Here is a 21,941-nt window from a genome sequence, read left to right as displayed (position 1 = left end):
CGCATGTCCATGATCTTCCGTACCTTGTAAATAGGTGCGCCCTCGACAAGGACGGGGGGGGGGGAGGGAAGACGAACGGGGGCGCGAAGAAAAGGCTTGACACAAGAGACATGGAAGACAGGGTGGACGCGACGAAGGTGTCGCGGAAGAAGCAGTCGCACAGCGACAGGATTGACGACCTGAGAGACACGGAACGGACCAATGAACCGCGGAGTCAACTTGCGAGAAGCTGTCGTAAGGGGAAGGTTACGAGTGGAAAGCCACACTCTCTGACCGCGACAGTACCTAGGACTCTTAATCCTACGTTTATTGGCGGCTCTCACAGTCTGCGCCCTGTAACGGCAAAGTGCAGACCTGACCCTCCTCCAGGTGCGCTCACAACGTTGGACAAAAGCCTAAGCGGGGGGAACGCTGGACTCGGCGAGCTGGGACGAGAACAGAGGAGGCTGGTACCCAAGACTACTCTGAAATGGAGATAGCCCGGTAGCAGACGAAGGAAGCGAGTTGTGAGCGTATTCTGCCCAGGGGAGCTGTTCTGCCCAAGACGCAGGGTTTCGAAACGAAAGGCTGCGTAATATGCGACCAATCGACTGATTGGCCCTTTCTGCTTGACCGTTAGACTGGGGATGAAACCCGGAAGAGAGACTGACGGAAGCACCAATCAAACGACAGAACTCCCTCCAAAACTGTGACGTGAATTGCGGGCCTCTGTCTGAAACGGCGTCTAACGGGAGACCATGAATTCTGAACACATTCTCAATGATGATTTGTGCCGTCTCCTTAGCGGAAGGAAGCTTAGCGAGGGGAATGAAATGTGCCGCCTTAGAGAACCTATCGATAACCGTAAGAATCACAGTCTTCCCCGCAGACGAAGGCAGACCGGTAATAAAGTCTAAGGCGATGTGAGACCATGGTCGAGAAGGAATGGGAAGCGGTCTGAGACGACCGGCAGGAGGAGAGTTACCTGACTTAGTCTGCGCGCAGTCCGAACAAGCAGCCACGAAACGGCGCGTGTCCCGCTCCTGAGTAGGCCACCAAAACCGCTGGCGAATAGAAGCAAGCGTACCCCGAACGCCGGGGTGGCCAGCTAACTTGGCAGAGTGAGCCCACTGAAGAACAGCCAGACGAGTAGAGACAGGAACGAACAGAAGGTTACTAGGACAAGCGCGCGGCGACGCAGTGTGAGTGAGTGCTTGCTTTACCTGTCTCTCAATTCCCCAGACAGTCAACCCGACAACACGCCCTTCAGGGAGAATCCCCTCGGGGTCGGTAGAAGCCACAGAAGAACTAAAGAGACGGGATAAGGCATCAGGCTTGGTGTTCTTATTTCCCGGGCGATAGGAAATCACGAACTCGAAACGAGCGGAAAAACAACGCCCAACGAGCTTGACGTGCATTAAGTCGTTTGGCAGAACGGATGTACTCAAGGTTCTTATGGTCAGTCCAAACGACAAAAGGGACGGTCGCCCCCTCCAACCACTGTCGCCATTCGCCTATGGCTAAGCGGATGGCGAGCAGTTCGCGGTTACCCACATCATAGTTGCGTTCCGATGGCGACAGGCGATGAGAAAAGTAAGCGCAAGGATGGACCTTATCGTCAGACTGGAAGCGCTGGGACAGAATGGCTCCCACGCCCACCTCTGAAGCGTCAACCTCGACAATGAATTGTTTAGTGACGTCAGGAGTAACAAGGATAGGGGCGGATGTAAAACGCTTCTTGAGGAGATCAAAAGCTCCCTGGGCGGAACCGGACCACTTAAAGCAAGTCTTGACAGAAGTCAGAGCTGTGAGAGGGGCAGCCACTTGACCGAAATTACGAATGAAACGCCGATAGAAATGAGCGAAACCGAGAAAGCGCTGCAACTCGACACGTGACTTAGGAACGGGCCAATCGCTGACAGCCTGGACCTTAGCGGGATCCATCTGAATGCCTTCAGCGGAAATAACGGAACCGAGAAATGTGACTGAGGAGACATGAAAGGCGCACTTCTCAGCCTTCACGTAGAGACAATTCTCTAAAAGGCGCTGGAGTACACGTCGAACGTGCTGAACATGAATCTCGAGTGACGGTGAAAAAATCAGGATATCGTCAAGGTAAACGAAAACAAAGATGTTCAGCATGTCTCTCAGTACATCATTAACTAATGCCTGAAAGACAGCTGGAGCATTAGCGAGACCGAACGGCAGAACCCGGTATTCAAAATGCCCTAACGGAGTGTTAAACGCCGTTTTCCACTCGTCCCCCTCTCTGATGCGCACGAGATGGTAAGCGTTACGAAGGTCCAACTTAGTAAAGAACCTGGCTCCCTGCAGAATCTCGAAGGCTGACGACATAAGGGGAAGCGGATAACGATTCTTAACCGTTATGTCATTCAGCCCTCGATAATCCACGCAGGGGCGCAGAGTACCGTCCTTCTTCTTAACAAAGAAAAAACCCCGCTCCGGCGGGAGAGGAAGAAGGCACCACGGTACCGGCGTCGAGAGAAACAGACAGATAATCCTCGAGAGCCTTACGTTCGGGAGCCGACAGAGAGTATAGTCTACCCCGAGGGGGAGTGGTCCCCGGAAGGAGATCAATACAACAATCATACGACCGGTGAGGAGGAAGAGAGTTGGCTCTGGACCGACTGAAGACCGTGCGTAGATCATGATATTCCTCCGGCACTCCTGTCAAATCACCAGGTTCCTCCTGAGTAGAGGGGACAGAAGAAACAGGAGGGATAGCAGACATTAAACACTTCACATGACAAGAAACGTTCCAGGATAGGATAGAATTACTAGACCAATTAATAGAAGGATTATGACATACTAGCCAGGGATGACCCAAAACAACAGGTGTAAAAGGTGAACGAAAAATCAAAAAGGAAATGGTCTCACTGTGGTTACCAGATACTGTGAGGGTTAAAGGTAGTGTCTCACATCTGATACTGGGGAGAGGACTACCATCTAAGGCGAACATGGGCGTGGGCTTCCCTAACTGTCTGAGAGGAATGTCATGTTTCCGAGCCCATGCTTCGTCCATAAAACAACCCTCAGCCCCAGAGTCTATCAAGGCACTGCAGGAAGCAGCCGAACCGGTCCAGCGTAGATGGACCGACAAGGTAGTACAGGATCTTGATGGAGAGACCTGAGTAGTAGCGCTCACCAGTAGCCCTCCGCTTACTGATGAGCTCTGGCTTTTACTGGACATGACATGACAAAATGTCCAGCAGAACCGCAATAGAGGCAAAGGCGGTTGGTGATTCTCCGTTCCCTCTCCTTAGTCGAGATGCGAATACCTCCCAGCTGCATGGGCTCAGTCTCTGAGCCGATGGGAGGAGATGGTTGAGATGCGGAGAGGGGAAACACCGTTAACGCGAGCTCTCTTCCACGAGCTCGGTGACGAAGATCTACCCGTCGTTCTATGCGGATGGCGAGTGCAATCAAAGAGTCCACGCTGGAAGGAACCTCCCGGGAGAGAATCTCATCCTTAACCTCAGCGTGGAGTCCCTCCAGAAAACGAGCGAGCAACGCCGGCTCGTTCCAGTCACTGGATGCAGCAAGAGTGCGAAACTCTATAGAGTAATCCGTTATGGATCGATCACCTTGACATAGGGAAGCCAGGGCCCTGGAAGCCTCCTTCCCAAAAACTGAACGATCAAAAACCCGTATCATCTCCTCTTTAAAGTTCTGATAAACGTTAGAACACTCAGCCCTTGCCTCCCAGATAGCTGTGCCCCACTCCCGAGCCCGACCAGTAAGGAGTGATATGACGTAAGCGATCCGAGCTCTCTCTCTTTGAGTATGTGTTGGGCTGGAGAGAGAACACAATATCACACTGGGTGAGAAAGGAGCGACACTCAGTGGGCTGCCCAGAGTAACATGGTGGGTTATTAACCCTAGGTTCCGGAGACTCGGAAGACCAGGAAGTAGCTGGTGGCACGAGACGAAGACTCTGAAACTGTCCTGAGAGATCGGAGACGTGAGCGGCCAGGGTCTCAACGGCATGACGAGCAGCAGACAATTCCTGCTCGTGTCTGCCGAGCATTGCTCCCTGGATCTCGACGGCAGTGTTGCGAGAATCCGTAGTCGCTGGGTCCATTCTTGGTCGGATTCTTCTGTTATGCTGGTGAATGCGGACCCAAAAGCGACGTAATAGAAACAGAGTCTTTATTCCAGTATTAAACAAACAATGATTCTCCTGGATATTATCAAAGGTAAATCCAAAACAGGAAACTGAAATCCTCTCGTCAGTAGAGAGGAACGACTGGAGACGCGACCACAGACTGCAGGTCGCTTCAGGAAGGCACAGGCCGTAGCTGACATAGACACCTGCTCACACGCAGCATCTGAAGAAGGCAAAAACACGACAGGGCGGAACAAGGACACAGAACAGCAAACATCAAACAAGAATCCGACAAGGACAGAAGCGGAAAACAGAGGGAGAAATAGGGACTCTAATCAGAGGGCAAAATAGGGGACAGGTGTGAAAGAGTAAATGAGGTCGTTAGGAGAATGAGAAACAGCTGGGAGCAGGAACGGAACGATAGAGAGAGAGAGCGGGAGAGGTAGAGAGGGAGGAGGAGAGAGAGGGATAGAAAGAGGGAAAGAACCTAATAAGACCAGCAGAGGGAAGCACAGGGACAAGACATGATGATCAAAGACAAAACATGACACACCCCTAATAGGAGACATTAAACAGGTCCAAACCAACCCCTAATAGGAGACATTAAACAGGTCCAAACCCACCCCTAATAGGAGACATTAAACAGGTCCAAACCCACCCCTAATAGGAGACATTAAACAGGTCCAAACCAACCTCTAATAGGAGAGATTAAACAGGTCCAAACCCACCCCTAATAGGAGACATTAAACAGGTCCAAACCAACCCCTAATAGGAGACATTAAACAGGTCCAAACCCACCCCTAATAGGAGACATTAAACAGGTCCAAACCCACCCCTAATAGGAGACATTAAACAGGTCCAAACCAACCTCTAATAGGAGAGATTAAACAGGTCCAAACCCACCCCTAATAGGATATATTAAACAGGTCCAAACCAACCCCTAATAGGATATATTAACCAGGTCCAAACCCACCCCTAATAGGAGAGATTAAACAGGTCCAAACCCACCCCTAATAGGAGACATTAAACAGGTCCAAACCCACCCCTAATAGGAGACATTAAACAGGTCCAAACCAACCTCTAATAGGAGAGATTAAACAGGTCCAAACCCACCCCTAATAGGATATATTAAACAGGTCCAAACCCACCCCTAATAGTTAAACAGGTCCAAACCCACCCCTAATAGTTAAACAGGTCCAAACCCACCCCTAATAGGAGACATTAAACAGGTCCAAACCCACCCCTAATAGGAGACATTAAACAGGTCCAAACCCACCCCTAATAGGAGAGATTAAACAGGTCCAAACCAACCCCTAATAGGAGACATTAAACAGGTCCAAACCCACCCCTAATAGGAGACATTAAACAGGTCCAAACCCACCCCTAATAGGAGACATTAAACAGGTCCAAACCCACCCCTAATAGGAGACATTAAACAGGTCCAAACCCACCCCTAATAGGAGACATTAAACAGGTCCAAACCAACCTCTAATAGGAGAGATTAAACAGGTCCAAACCCACCCCTAATAGGAGACATTAAACAGGTCCAAACCCACCCCTAATAGGAGACATTAAACAGGTCCAAACCAACCTCTAATAGGAGAGATTAAACAGGTCCAAACCCACCCCTAATAGGAGACATTAAACAGGTCCAAACCAACCTCTAATAGGAGACATTAAACAGGTCCAAACCCACCCCTAATAGGAGACATTAAACAGGTCCAAACCCACCCCTAATAGGAGACATTAAACAGGTCCAAACCCACCCCTAATAGGAGACATTAAACAGGTCCAAACCCACCCTGTTATGCTGGTGAATGAGGACCCAAAAGCGACTTAATAGAAACAGAGTCTTTATTCCAGTCTTAAACAAACAATGATACTCCTGGATAATATCATAGGTAAATCCAAAACAGGAAACTGAAATCCTCTCGTCAGTAGAGAGGAACGACTGGAGACGCGACCACAGACTGCAGGTCGCTTCAGGAAGGCACAGGCCGTAGCTGACATAGACACCTGCTCACACGCAGCATCTGAAGAAGGCAAAAACACGACAGGGCGGAACAAGGACACAGAACAGCAAACAGCAAACAAGAATCCGACAAGGACAGAAGCGGAAAACAGAGGGAGAAATAGGGACTCTAATCAGAGGGCAAAATAGGGGACAGGTGTGAAAGAGTAAATGAGGTCGTTAGGAGAATGAGAAACAGCTGGGAGCAGGAACGGAACGATAGAGAGAGAGAGCGGGAGAGCGAGAGAGGGAGGGGGAGAGAGAGGGATAGAAAGAGGGAAAGAACCTAATAAGACCAGCAGAGGGAAGCACAGGGACAAGACATGATGATCAAAGACAAAACATGACAGTACCCCCCCACTCACCGAGCGCCTCCTGGCGCACTCGAGGAGGAACCCTGGCGGCAACGAAGGAAATCATCAATCAACGAACGGTCCAGCACGTCCCGAGATGGAACCCAACTCCTCTCCTCAGGACCGTAACCCTCCCAATCCACTAAGTACTGGTGACCACGTCCCCGAGAACGCATGTCCATGATCTTCCGTACCTTGTAAATAGGTGCGCCCTCGACAAGGACGGGGGGGGGGGAGGGAAGACGAACGGGGGCGCGAAGAAAAGGCTTGACACAGGAGACATGGAAGACAGGGTGGACGCGACGAAGATGTCGCGGAAGAAGCAGTCGCACAGCGACAGGATTGACGACCTGAGAGACACGGAACGGACCAATGAACCGCGGAGTCAACTTGCGAGAAGCTGTCGTAAGGGGAAGGTTACGAGTGGAAAGCCACACTCTCTGACCGCGACAGTACCTAGGACTCTTAATCCTACGTTTATTGGCGGCTCTCACCGTCTGCGCCCTGTAACGGCAAAGTGCAGACCTGACCCTCCTCCAGGTGCGCTCACAACGTTGGACAAAAGCCTGAGCGGAGGGAACGCTGGACTCGGCGAGCTGGGACGAGAACAGAGGAGGCTGGTACCCAAGACTACTCTGAAACGGAGATAGCCCGGTAGCAGACGAAGGAAGCGAGTTGTGAGCGTATTCTGCCCAGGGGAGCTGTTCTGCCCAAGACGCAGGGTTTCGAAACGAAAGGCTGCGTAATATGCGACCAATCGACTGATTGGCCCTTTCTGCTTGACCGTTAGACTGGGGATGAAACCCGGAAGAGAGACTGACGGAAGCACCAATCAAACGACAGAACTCCCTCCAAAACTGTGACGTGAATTGCGGGCCTCTGTCTGAAACGGCGTCTAACGGGAGACCATGAATTCTGAACACATTCTCAATGATGATTTGTGCCGTCTCCTTAGCGGAAGGAAGCTTAGCGAGGGGAATGAAATGTGCCGCCTTAGAGAACCTATCGATAACCGTAAGAATCACAGTCTTCCCCGCAGACGAAGGCAGACCGGTAATAAAGTCTAAGGCGATGTGAGACCATGGTCGAGAAGGAATGGGAAGCGGTCTGAGACGACCGGCAGGAGGAGAGTTACCTGACTTAGTCTGCGCGCAGTCCGAACAAGCAGCCACGAAACGGCGCGTGTCCCGCTCCTGAGTAGGCCACCAAGACCGCTGGCGAATAGAAGCAAGCGTACCCCGAACGCCGGGGTGGCCAGCTAACTTGGCAGAGTGAGCCCACTGAAGAACAGCCAGACGAGTAGAGACAGGAACGAACAGAAGGTTACTAGGACAAGCGCGCGGCGACGCAGTGTGAGTGAGTGCTTGCTTTACCTGTCTCTCAATTCCCCAGACAGTCAACCCGACAACACGCCCTTCAGGGAGAATCCCCTCGGGGTCGGTAGAAGCCACAGAAGAACTAAAGAGACGGGATAAGGCATCAGGCTTGGTGTTCTTATTTCCCGGGCGATAGGAAATCACGAACTCGAAACGAGCGAAAAACAACGCCCAACGAGCTTGACGTGCATTAAGTCGTTTGGCAGAACGGATGTACTCAAGGTTCTTATGGTCAGTCCAAACGACAAAAGGGACGGTCGCTCCCTCCAACCACTGTCGCCATTCGCCTATGGCTAAGCGGATGGCGAGCAGTTCGCGGTTACCCACATCATAGTTGCGTTCCGATGGCGACAGGCGATGAGAAAAGTAAGCGCAAGGATGGACCTTATCGTCAGACTGGAAGCGCTGGGACAGAATGGCTCCCACGCCCACCTCTGAAGCGTCAACCTCGACAATGAATTGTTTAGTGACGTCAGGAGTAACAAGGATAGGAGCGGAAGTAAAACGCTTCTTGAGGAGATCAAAAGCTCCCTGGGCGGAACCGGACCACTTAAAGCAAGTCTTGACAGAAGTCAGAGCTGTGAGAGGGGCAGCCACTTGACCGAAATTACGAATGAAACGCCGATAGAAATTAGCGAAACCGAGAAAGCGCTGCAACTCGACACGTGACTTAGGAACGGGCCAATCGCTGACAGCCTGGACCTTAGCGGGATCCATCTGAATGCCTTCAGCGGAAATAACGGAACCGAGAAATGTGACTGAGGAGACATGAAAGGCGCACTTCTCAGCCTTCACGTAGAGACAATTCTCTAAAAGGCGCTGGAGTACACGTCGAACGTGCTGAACATGAATCTCGAGTGACGGTGAAAAAAATCAGGATATCGTCAAGGTAAACGAAAACAAAGATGTTCAGCATGTCTCTCAGTACATCATTAACTAATGCCTGAAAGACAGCTGGAGCATTAGCGAGACCGAACGGCAGAACCCGGTATTCAAAATGCCCTAACGGAGTGTTAAACGCCGTTTTCCACTCGTCCCCCTCTCTGATGCGCACGAGATGGTAAGCGTTACGAAGGTCCAACTTAGTAAAGAACCTGGCTCCCTGCAGAATCTCGAAGGCTGACGACAAAAGGGGAAGCGGATAACGATTCTTAACCGTTATGTCATTTAGCCCTCGATAATCCACGCAGGGGCGCAGAGTACCGTCCTTCTTCTTAACAAAAAAAAAACCCCGCTCCGGCGGGAGAGGAAGAAGGCACCACGGTACCGGCGTCGAGAGAAACAGACAGATAATCCTCGAGAGCCTTACGTTCGGGAGCCGACAGAGAGTATAGTCTACCCCGAGGGGGAGTGGTCCCCGGAAGGAGATCAATACAACAATCATACGACCGGTGAGGAGGAAGAGAGTTGGCTCTGGACCGACTGAAGACCGTGCGCAGATCATGATATTCCTCCGGCACTCCTGTCAAATCACCAGGTTCCTCCTGAGTAGAGGGGACAGAAGAAACAGGAGGGATAGCAGACATTAAACACTTCACATGACAAGAAACGTTCCAGGATAGGATAGAATTACTAGACCAATTAATAGAAGGATTATGACATACTAGCCAGGGATGACCCAAAACAACAGGTGTAAAAGGTGACCGAAAAATCAAAAAGGAAATGGTCTCACTGTGGTTACCAGATACTGTGAGGGTTAAAGGTAGTGTCTCACATCTGATACTGGGGAGAAGACTACCATCTAAGGCGAACATGGGCGTGGGCTTCCCTAACTGTCTGAGAGGAATGTCATGTTTCCGAGCCCATGCTTCGTCCATAAAACAACCCTCAGCCCCAGAGTCTATCAAGGCACTGCAGGAAGCAGCCGAACCGGTCCAGCGTAGATGGACCGACAAGGTAGTACAGGATCTTGATGGAGAGACCTGAGTAGTAGCGCTCACCAGTAGCCCTCCGCTTACTGATGAGCTCTGGCTTTTACTGGACATGACATGACAAAATGTCCAGCAGAACCGCAATAGAGGCAAAGGCGGTTGGTGATTCTCCGTTCCCTCTCCTTAGTCGAGATGCGAATACCTCCCAGCTGCATGGGCTCAGTCTCTGAGCCGGTGGGAGGAGATGGTTGAGATGCGGAGAGGGGAAACACCGTTAACGCGAGCTCTCTTCCACGAGCTCGGTGACGAAGATCTACCCGTCGTTCTATGCGGATGGCGAGTGCAATCAAAGAGTCCACGCTGGAAGGAACCTCCCGGGAGAGAATCTCATCCTTAACCTCAGCGTGGAGTCCCTCCAGAAAACGAGCGAGCAACGCCGGCTCGTTCCAGTCACTGGATGCAGCAAGAGTGCGAAACTCTATAGAGTAATCCGTTATGGATCGATCACCTTGACATAGGGAAGCCAGGGCCCTGGAAGCCTCCTTCCCAAAAACTGAACGATCAAAAACCCGTATCATCTCCTCTTTAAAGTTCTGATAAACGTTAGAACACTCAGCCCTTGCCTCCCAGATAGCTGTGCCCCACTCCCGAGCCCGACCAGTAAGGAGTGATATGACGTAAGCGATCCGAGCTCTCTCTCTTGAGTATGTGTTGGGCTGGAGAGAGAATACAATATCACACTGGGTGAGAAAGGAGCGACACTCAGTGGGCTGCCCAGAGTAACATGGTGGGTTATTAACCCTAGGTTCCGGAGACTCGGAAGACCAGGAAGTAGCTGGTGGCACGAGACGAAGACTCTGAAACTGTCCTGAGAGATCGGAGACCTGAGCGGCCAGGGTCTCAACGGCATGACGAGCAGCAGACAATTCCTGCTCGTGTCTGCCGAGCATTGCTCCCTGGATCTCGACGGCAGTGTTGCGAGAATCCGTAGTCGCTGGGTCCATTCTTGGTCGGATTCTTCTGTAATGCTGGTGAATGAGGACCCAAAAGCGACTTAATAGAAACAGAGTCTTTATTCCAGTCTTAAACAAACAATGATACTCCTGGATAATATCATAGGTAAATCCAAAACAGGAAACTGAAATCCTCTCGTCAGTAGAGAGGAACGACTGGAGACGCGACCACAGACTGCAGGTCGCTTCAGGAAGGCACAGGCCGTAGCTGACATAGACACCTGCTCACACGCAGCATCTGAAGAAGGCAAAAACACGACAGGGCGGAACAAGGACACAGAACAGCAAACATCAAACAAGAATCCGACAAGGACAGAAGCGGAAAACAGAGGGAGAAATAGGGACTCTAATCAGAGGGCAAAATAGGGGACAGGTGTGAAAGAGTAAATGAGGTCGTTAGGAGAATGAGAAACAGCTGGGAGCAGGAACGGAACGATAGAGAGAGAGAGCGGGAGAGGGAGAGAGGGAGGAGGAGAGAGAGGGATAGAAAGAGGGAAAGAACCTAATAAGACCAGCAGAGGGAAGCACAGGGACAAGACATGATGATCAAAGACAAAACATGACACACCCCTAATAGGAGACATTAAACAGGTCCAAACCAACCTCTAATAGGAGAGATTAAACAGGTCCAAACCCACCCCTAATAGGAGACATTAAACAGGTCCAAACCCACCCCTAATAGGAGACATTAAACAGGTCCAAACCCACCCCTAATAGGAGACATTAAACAGGTCCAAACCCACCCCTAATAGGAGACATTAAACAGGTCCAAACCAACCTCTAATAGGAGACATTAAACAGGTCCAAACCAACCTCTAATAGGAGACATTAAACAGGTCCAAACCCACCCCTAATAGGAGACATTAAACAGGTCCAAACCCACCCCTAATAGGAGACATTAAACAGGTCCAAACCCACCCCTAATAGGAGACATTAAACAGGTCCAAACCAACCTCTAATAGGAGAGATTAAACAGGTCCAAACCCACCCCTAATAGGAGACATTAAACAGGTCCAAACCAACCCCTAATAGGAGACATTAAACAGGTCCAAACCCACCCCTAATAGGAGACATTAAACAGGTCCAAACCCACCCCTAATAGGAGACATTAAACAGGTCCAAACCAACCTCTAATAGGAGAGATTAAACAGGTCCAAACCCACCCCTAATAGGAGACATTAAACAGGTCCAAACCAACCCCTAATAGGAGACATTAAACAGGTCCAAACCCACCCCTAATAGGAGACATTAAACAGGTCCAAACCCACCCCTAATAGGAGACATTAAACAGGTCCAAACCCACCTCTAATAGGAGAGATTAAACAGGTCCAAACCCACCCCTAATAGGATATATTAAACAGGTCCAAACCAACCCCTAATAGGATATATTAAACAGGTCCAAACCCACCCCTAATAGGAGAGATTAAACAGGTCCAAACCCACCCCTAATAGGAGACATTAAACAGGTCCAAACCCACCCCTAATAGGAGACATTAAACAGGTCCAAACCCACCCCTAATAGGAGACATTAAACAGGTCCAAACCCACCCCTAATAGGAGACATTAAACAGGTCCAAACCCACCCCTAATAGGAGACATTAAACAGGTCCAAACCAACCTCTAATAGGAGAGATTAAACAGGTCCAAACCCACCCCTAATAGGAGACATTAAACAGGTCCAAACCCACCCCTAATAGGAGACATTAAAAAGGTCCAAACCCACCCCTAATAGGAGACATTAAACAGGTCCAAACCCACCCCTAATAGGAGACATTAAACAGGTCCAAACCAACCTCTAATAGGAGACATTAAACAGGTCCAAACCAACCTCTAATAGGAGACATTAAACAGGTCCAAACCCACCCCTAATAGGAGACATTAAACAGGTCCAAACCCACCCCTAATAGGAGACATTAAACAGGTCCAAACCCACCCCTAATAGGAGACATTAAACAGGTCCAAACCCACCCCTAATAGGAGACATTAAACAGGTCCAAACCAACCTCTAATAGGAGAGATTAAACAGGTCCAAACCCACCCCTAATAGGAGACATTAAACAGGTCCAAACCAACCCCTAATAGGAGACATTAAACAGGTCCAAACCCACCCCTAATAGGAGACATTAAACAGGTCCAAACCAACCCCTAATAGGAGACATTAAACAGGTCCAAACCCACCCCTAATAGGAGACATTAAACAGGTCCAAACCCACCCCTAATAGGAGACATTAAACAGGTCCAAACCAACCTCTAATAGGAGAGATTAAACAGGTCCAAACCCACCCCTAATAGGAGACATTAAACAGGTCCAAACCAACCCCTAATAGGAGACATTAAACAGGTCCAAACCCACCCCTAATAGGAGACATTAAACAGGTCCAAACCCACCCCTAATAGGAGACATTAAACAGGTCCAAACCAACCTCTAATAGGAGAGATTAAACAGGTCCAAACCCACCCCTAATAGGATATATTAAACAGGTCCAAACCAACCCCTAATAGGATATATTAAACAGGTCCAAACCCACCCCTAATAGGAGAGATTAAACAGGTCCAAACCCACCCCTAATAGGAGACATTAAACAGGTCCAAACCCACCCCTAATAGGAGACATTAAACAGGTCCAAACCCACCCCTAATAGGAGACATTAAACAGGTCCAAACCAACCTCTAATAGGAGAGATTAAACAGGTCCAAACCCACCCCTAATAGGATATATTAAACAGGTCCAAACCCACCCCTAATAGTTAAACAGGTCCAAACCCACCCCTAATAGTTAAACAGGTCCAAACCCACCCCTAATAGGAGACATTAAACAGGTCCAAACCCACCCCTAATAGGAGACATTAAACAGGTCCAAACCCACCCCTAATAGGAGACATTAAACAGGTCCAAACCCACCCCTAATAGGAGACATTAAACAGGTCCAAACCAACCTCTAATAGGAGACATTAAACAGGTCCAAACCAACCTCTAATAGGAGACATTAAACAGGTCCAAACCCACCCCTAATAGGAGACATTAAACAGGTCCAAACCCACCCCTAATAGGAGACATTAAACAGGTCCAAACCCACCCCTAATAGGAGACATTAAACAGGTCCAAACCCACCCCTAATAGGAGACATTAAACAGGTCCAAACCAACCTCTAATAGGAGAGATTAAACAGGTCCAAACCCACCCCTAATAGGATATATTAAACAGGTCCAAACCCACCCCTAATAGGAGACATTAAACAGGTCCAAACCAACCTCTAATAGGAGAGATTAAACAGGTCCAAACCCACCCCTAATAGGAGACATTAAACAGGTCCAAACCAACCCCTAATAGGAGAAATTAAACAGGTCCAAACCAACCTCTAATAGGAGAGATTAAACAGGTCCAAACCCACCCCTAATAGGAGACATTAAACAGGTCCAAACCCACCCCTAATAGGAGACATTAAACAGGTCCAAACCCACCCCTAATAGGAGACATTAAACAGGTCCAAACCCACCCCTAATAGGAGACATTAAACAGGTCCAAACCCACCCCTAATAGGAAACATTAAACAGGTCCAAACCCACCCCTAATAGGAGACATTAAACAGGTCCAAACCAACCTCTAATAGGAGACATTAAACAGGTCCAAACCAACCTCTAATAGGAGACATTAAACAGGTCCAAACCCACCCCTAATAGGAGACATTAAACAGGTCCAAACCCACCCCTAATAGGAGACATTAAATAGGTCCAAACCCACCCCTAATAGGAGACATTAAACAGGTCCAAACCCACCCATAATAGGAGACATTAAACAGGTCCAAACCAACCTCTAATATGAGAGATTAAACAGGTCCAAACCCACCCCTAATAGGAGACATTAAACAGGTCCAAACCCACCCCTAATAGGAGACATTAAACAGGTCCAAACCCACCCCTAATAGGAGACATTAAACAGGTCCAAACCCACCCCTAATAGGAGACATTAAACAGGTCCAAACCCACCCCTAATAGGAGACATTAAACAGGTCCAAACCAACCTCTAATAGGAGACATTAAACAGGTCCAAACCAACCTCTAATAGGAGACATTAAACAGGTCCAAACCCACCCCTAATAGGAGACATTAAACAGGTCCAAACCCACCCCTAATAGGAGACATTAAACAGGTCCAAACCTACCCCTAATAGGAGACATTAAACAGGTCCAAACCCACCCCTAATAGGAGACATTAAACAGGTCCATACCAACCTCTAATAGGAGAGATTAAACAGGTCCAAACCCACCCCTAATAGGAGACATTAAACAGGTCCAAACCAACCCCTAATAGGAGACATTAAACAGGTCCAAACCAACCTCTAATAGGAGACATTAAACAGGTCCAAACCAACCTCTAATAGGAGACATTAATCAGGTCCAAACCCACCCCTAATAGGAGACATTAAACAGGTCCAAACCCACCCCTAATAGGAGACATTAAACAGGTCCAAACCCACCCCTAATAGGAGACATTAAACAGGTCCAAACCCACCCCTAATAGGAGACATTAAACAGGTCCAAACCAACCTCTAATAGGAGAGATTAAACAGGTCCAAACCCACCCCTAATAGGAGACATTAAACAGGTCCAAACCAACCCCTAATAGGAGACATTAAACAGGTCCAAGCCCACCCCTAATAGGAGACATTAAACAGGTCCAAACCCACCCCTAATGGGAGACATTAAACAGGTCCAAACCCACCCCTAATAGGAGACATTAAACAGGTCCAAACCAACCTCTAATAGGAGAGATTAAACAGGTCCAAACCCACCCCTAATAGGAGACATTAAACAGGTCCAAACCAACCCCTAATAGGAGACATTAAACAGGTCCAAACCCACCCCTAATAGGAGACATTAAACAGGTCCAAACCCACCCCTAATAGGAGACATTAAACAGGTCCAAACCAACCTCTAATAGGAGAGGTTAAACAGGTCCAAACCCACCCCTAATAGGAAATATTAAACAGGTCCAAACCAACCCCTAATAGGATATATTAAACAGGTCCAAACCCACCCCTAATAGGAGAGATTAAACAGGTCCAAACCCACCCCTAATAGGAGACATTAAACAGGTCCAAACCCACCCCTAATAGGAGACATTAAACAGGTCCAAACCCACTCCTAATAGGAGACATTAAACAGGTCCAAACCCACCCCTAATAGGAGACATTAAACAGGTCCAAACCAACCTCTAATAGGAGAGATTAAACAGGTCCAAACCCACCCCTAATAGGAGACATTAAACAGGTCCAAACCCACCCCTAATAGGAGACATTAAACAGGTCCAAACCCACCCCTAATAGGAGACATTAAACAGGTCCAAACCCACCCCTAATAGGAGACATTAAACAGGTCCAAACCAACCTCTAATAGGAGACATTAAACAGGTCCAAACCAACCTCTAATAGGAGACATTAAACAGGTCCAAACCCACCCCTAATAGGAGACATTAAACAGGTCCAAACCCACCCCTAATAGGAGACATTAAACAGGTCCAAACCCACTCCTAATAGGAGACATTAAACAGGTCCAAACCCACCCCTAATAGGAGACATTAAACAGGTCCAAACCAACCTCTAATAGGAGAGATTAAACAGGTCCAAACCCACCCCTAATAGGAGACATTAAACAGGTCCAAACCCACCCCTAATAGGAGACATTAAACAGGTCCAAACCCACCCCTAATAGGAGACATTAAACAGGTCCAAACCCACCCCTAATAGGAGACATTAAACAGGTCCAAACCAACCTCTAATAGGAGACATTAAACAGGTCCAAACCAACCTCTAATAGGAGACATTAAACAGGTCCAAACCCACCCCTAATAGGAGACATTAAACAGGTCCAAACCCACCCCTAATAGGAGACATTAAACAGGTCCAAACCCACCCCTAATAGGAGACATTAAACAGGTCCAAACCCACCCCTAATAGGAGACATTAAACAGGTCCAAACCCACCCTTAATAGGAGAGATTAAACAGGTCCAAACCCACCCCTAATAGGAGACATTAAACAGGTCCAAACCCACCCCTAATAGGAGACATTAAACAGGTCCAAACCCACCCCTAATAGGAGACATTAAACAGGTCCAAACCCACCCCTAATAGGAGACATTAAACAGGTCCAAACCAACCTCTAATAGGAGACATTAAACAGGTCCAAACCAACCTCTAATAGGAGACATTAAACAGGTCCAAACCCACCCCTAATAGGAGACATTAAACAGGTCCAAACCCACCCCTAATAGGAGACATTAAACAGGTCCAAACCCACCCCTAATAGGAGACATTAAACAGGTCCAAACCCACCCCTAATAGGAGACATTAAACAGGTCCAAACCAACCTCTAATAGGAGAGATTAAACAGGTCCAAACCCACCCCTATTAGGAGACATTAAACAGGTCCAAACCAACCCCTAATAGGAGACATTAAACAGGTCCAAACCCACCCCTAATAGGAGACATTAAACAGGTCCAAACCAACCCCTAATAGGAGACATTAAACAGGTCCAACCCCACCCCTAATAGGAGACATTAAACAGGTCCAAACCCACCCCTAATAGGAGACATTAAACAGGTCCAAACCAACCTCTAATAGGAGAGATTAAACAGGTCCAAACCCACCCCTAATAGGAGACATTAAACAGGTCCAAACCAACCCCTAATAGGAGACATTAAACAGGTCCAAACCCACCCCTAATAGGAGACATTAAACAGGTCCAAACCCACCCCTAATAGGAGACATTAAACAGGTCCAAACCAACCTCTAATAGGAGAGATTAAACAGGTCCAAACCCACCCCTAATAGGATATATTAAACAGGTCCAAACCAACCCCTAATAGGATATATTAAACAGGTCCAAACCCACCCCTAATAGGAGAGATTAAACAGGTCCAAACCCACCCCTAATAGGAGACATTAAACAGGTCCAAACCCACCCCTAATAGGAGACATTAAACAGGTCCAAACCCACCCCTAATAGGAGACATTAAACAGGTCCAAACCAACCTCTAATAGGAGAGATTAAACAGGTCCAAACCCACCCCTAATAGGATATATTAAACAGGTCCAAACCCACCCCTAATAGTTAAACAGGTCCAAACCCACCCCTAATAGTTAAACAGGTCCAAACCCACCCCTAATAGGAGACATTAAACAGGTCCAAACCCACCCCTAATAGGAGACATTAAACAGGTCCAAACCCACCCCTAATAGGAGACATTAAACAGGTCCAAACCCACCCCTAATAGGAGACATTAAACAGGTCCAAACCAACCTCTAATAGGAGACATTAAACAGGTCCAAACCAACCTCTAATAGGAGACATTAAACAGGTCCAAACCCACCCCTAATAGGAGACATTAAACAGGTCCAAACCCACCCCTAATAGGAGACATTAAACAGGTCCAAACCCACCCCTAATAGGAGACATTAAACAGGTCCAAACCCACCCCTAATAGGAGACATTAAACAGGTCCAAACCAACCTCTAATAGGAGAGATTAAATGGTCCTCAACACAATCTGAACAAACATCAAAGATGTTTATGTTGTACTGACCAGGTCCCATTGGTGCCCAGCCTCTTGGTGTGTTGTACTGACCAGGTCCCATTGGTGCCCAGCCTCTTGGTGTGTTGTACTGACCAGGTCCCATTGAGGCCCAGCCTCTTGCTGTGTTGTACTGACCAGGTCCCATTGGTGCCCAGCCTCTTGGTGTGTTGTACTGACCAGGTCCCATTGGTGCCCAGCCTCTTGGTGTGTTGTACTGACCAGGTCCCATTGGTGCCCAGCCTCTTGGTGTGTTGTACTGACCAGGTCCCATTGAGGCCCAGCCTCTTGGTGTGTTTTACTGACCAGGTCCCATTGGGACCCAGCCTCTTGGTGTGTTTTACTGACCAGGTCCCATTGGTGCCCAGCCTCTTGCTGTGTTGTACTGACCAGGTCCCATTGGTGCCCAGCCTCTTGCTGTGTTGTACTGACCAGGTCCCATTGGGACCCAGCCTCTTGGTGTGTTTTACTGACCAGGTCCCATTGGTGCCCAGCCTCTTGCTGTGTTGTACTGACCAGGTCCCATTGGTGCCCAGCCTCTTGCTGTGTTGTACTGACCAGGTCCCATTGGGACCCAGCCTCTTGGTGTGTTTTACTGACCAGGTCCCATTGGTGCCCAGCCTCTTGGTGTGTTGTACTGACCAGGTCCCATTGGGACCCAGCCTCTTGCTGTGTTGTACTGACCAGGTCCCATTGGTGCCCAGCCTCTTGCTGTGTTTTACTGACCAGGTCCCATTGGGACCCAGCCTCTTGCTGTGTTGTACTGACCAGGTCCCATTGGTGCCCAGCCTCTTGCTGTGTTGTACTGACCAGGTCCCATTGGTGCCCAGCCTCTTGCTGTGTTGTACTGACCAGGTCCCATTGGGACCCAGTCTCTTGCTGTGTTGTACTGACCAGGTCCCATTGGTGCCCAGCCTCTTGGTGTGTTGTACTGACCAGGTCCCATTGGGACCCAGCCTCTTGCTGTGTTGTACTGACCAGGTCCCATTGGTGCCCAGCCTCTTGGTGTGTTTTACTGACCAGGTCCCATTGGTGCCCAGCCTCTTGGTGTGTTGTACTGACCAGGTCCCATTGGGACCCAGCCTCTTGCTGTGTTGTACTGACCAGGTCCCATTGGGACCCAGTCTCTTGCTGTGTTGTACTGACCAGGTCCCATTGGGACCCAGTCTCTTGCTGTGTTGTACTGACCAGGTCCCATTGGGACCCAGTCTCTTGCTGTGTTGTACTGACCAGTCCCATTGAGGCCTAGCCTCTTGGTGTTTTACTGACCAGGTCCCATTGAGGCCCAGCCTCTTGGTGTTTTACTGACCAGCTCCCATTGAGGAACAGCCTCTTGGTGTGTTGTACTGACCAGCTCCCATTGAGGCCCAGCCTCTTGGTGTGTTTTACTGACCAGGTCCCATTGAGGCCCAGCCTCTTGGTGTGTTGTACTGACCAGATCCCATTGAGGCCCAGCCTCTTGGTGTGTTGTACTGACCAGGTCCCATTGAGGCCCAGCCTCTTGGTGTGTTGTACTGACCAGGTCCCATTGAGGCCCAGCCTCTTGGTGTGTTGTACTGACCAGATCCCATTGAGGCCCAGCCTCTTGGTGTGTTTTACTGACCAGGTCCCATTGAGACCCAGCCTCTTGGTGTGTTGTACTGACCAGGTCCCATTGAGGCCCAGCCTCTTGGTGTGTTGTACTGACCAGATCCCATTGAGGCCCAGACTCTTGGTGTGTTGTACTGACCAGGTCCCATTGGTGCCCAGCCTCTTGGTGTGTTGTACTGACCAGGTCCCATTGAGGCCCAGCCTCTTGGTGTGTTTTACTGACCAGGTCCCATTGAGGCCCAGCCTCGTGGGGTTTTACTGGGATCTTTAGAAACACCCGGATCCAATTTGTACAATACATAATTAATTTCCATGGCAACACAAAGTGAATTGTGCCGTATCAAGCGACACATACGCTGTGAAAGTCTTTGGAGACAAATGTTCACATATGGCTGAATGGATAGATGTTCTTAATTGACAGCAGTGTATGGTGACATTAATTGTAAGCCTGAGACAGAATGTTTTCTGTTCCTGTCACATCTAATTCATCACATACCTCCTGTGGCGGGAACAAAATTATGAAATATTATCACATATTTTCTTCTGGTATGTTCCTTTCGCTAAGCGCTTCTATAGTACGGCAAGTATTTCAGACAGACAGACAAAACTAACAAAACAAGGTTTGAATCTTTAGGGAGAGAGAAAAACCTTAAGTGTTTCACAGTAGGAGTGCTGATCTAGGATCAGGTCCCCCTGTCCTTGTAGGCCGTCATTGTAAATAAGAATTTGTTCTTAACTGACTTGCTTGGTTAAATAAAGGTAAAAAAAAAAAAAAAAAAAAAATGTATTGTCAACCTTCTACAGTGGAGCTCAATCAATCTGTCTGCTGTTAGGGATGAAGGACATGAATGTTTTAATGTTCTCCTTCAACACAATCATTCACAACAAACTAATAGCAAGAAATTCAGTGTCCAGCGTAGGTTAGTGAAAGCATAGGAGCAACCAATTTAGATATTTTTTTATTTACTGAAAGACTGTACATGTCATTTTGCTTACAGTGTAAAAGGTCGTGATTCGATTGATGTTAAAGTTAAAAAGAGAAAGGAATGAAATACAAGTATGGTAAAATCACTGGGTGGGAAAACTGTCAATAGCATCCACACAAAATGAATCACTATGCTATAATGACAATGTGACCACCTGACTTCAAACCAGGAAGAAGAAGAAAAAACGAAAAATCTGCCATTTAAAAAAGGATCATGAAAGATTGAAAAGTCTTGCCTATTGACCAAAACTTGTTTTAAGAAAAAAAAGGTATGAAATATGTAGTAGACTTTTATAATATAACATAAATACAGGAAATATTAAAACTATTCACAAGTCAAAAGTATAAAAAAAATCTGAACATAGCCATGTGTAGCCTAGATGTATATTTAAGGATCCAACCCTTTTTTTTTTTTTTTTTTGCCTAAAATGACATACCCAAATCTAACTGCCTGTAGCTCAGGACCTGAAGCAAGGATATGCATATTATTAATACAATTTGAAAGGAAACTCTTTGAAGTTTTGTGGAAATGTGAAATGAATGTAGGAGAATAGAACACATTCGATCTGGAAAAAATAACATGTTTTTTTTCATCATCTTTGAAATGCAAGAGAAAGGCCACAATGTATTATTCCAGTTCAGGTGCAATTTAGATTTTGGACACTAGATGGCAGCAGTGTATGTGCAACGTTTTACATTGATCCAATGAACTATTGCATTTCTGTTCAAAATGTTGTATCAAGACTGCCCAAATGTGCCTAATTGGTTTATTGAAACAAGTTCATAACTGTACACTCTCCTCAACAAAAGCATGGTATTCTTTCACTGTAATAGCTACTGTAAATTTGACAGTGCGGTTTAAGCTTTCTGCCCATATCAGATATGTCTATTTCCTGGGAAATGTTGTTTTTACTTACAATGTCATGGCTAATCACATTAGCACACGTTAGCTCAACCGTTCCGCGCGGGGGGGGGGGGGGGGGGGGACCGATCCTGTAGCTGTACCATGATACACTCTATCTCATGATAGAACATAGCCATGTTTTGCCTAGATGTTTAACATGGTAC

General features: G+C 47.9%; 1 protein-coding gene across 1 annotated transcript; it reads right to left on the bottom strand.

Moving 5' to 3' along the window:
• Positions 1-526: 526 nt before the first annotated feature.
• Positions 527-21,798, bottom strand: LOC129858881 (uncharacterized). The gene is given in 8 exon segments (XM_055928117.1): positions 527-2,414; positions 7,692-8,715; positions 8,717-9,065; positions 9,067-9,079; positions 18,327-19,471; positions 19,608-20,132; positions 20,385-20,387; positions 21,791-21,798. Coding segments are annotated over 8 exon segments (4,158 nt in total). The 3' UTR covers positions 527-1,323.
• Between the last annotated feature and the right edge of the window lie 143 nt (positions 21,799-21,941).

The sequence above is a fragment of the Salvelinus fontinalis genome, chromosome 7 (assembly GCF_029448725.1).
Source record: "Salvelinus fontinalis isolate EN_2023a chromosome 7, ASM2944872v1, whole genome shotgun sequence".
Taxonomy (NCBI): domain Eukaryota; kingdom Metazoa; phylum Chordata; class Actinopteri; order Salmoniformes; family Salmonidae; genus Salvelinus; species Salvelinus fontinalis.
This window is presented reverse-complemented; position numbering and strand designations above follow the sequence as displayed.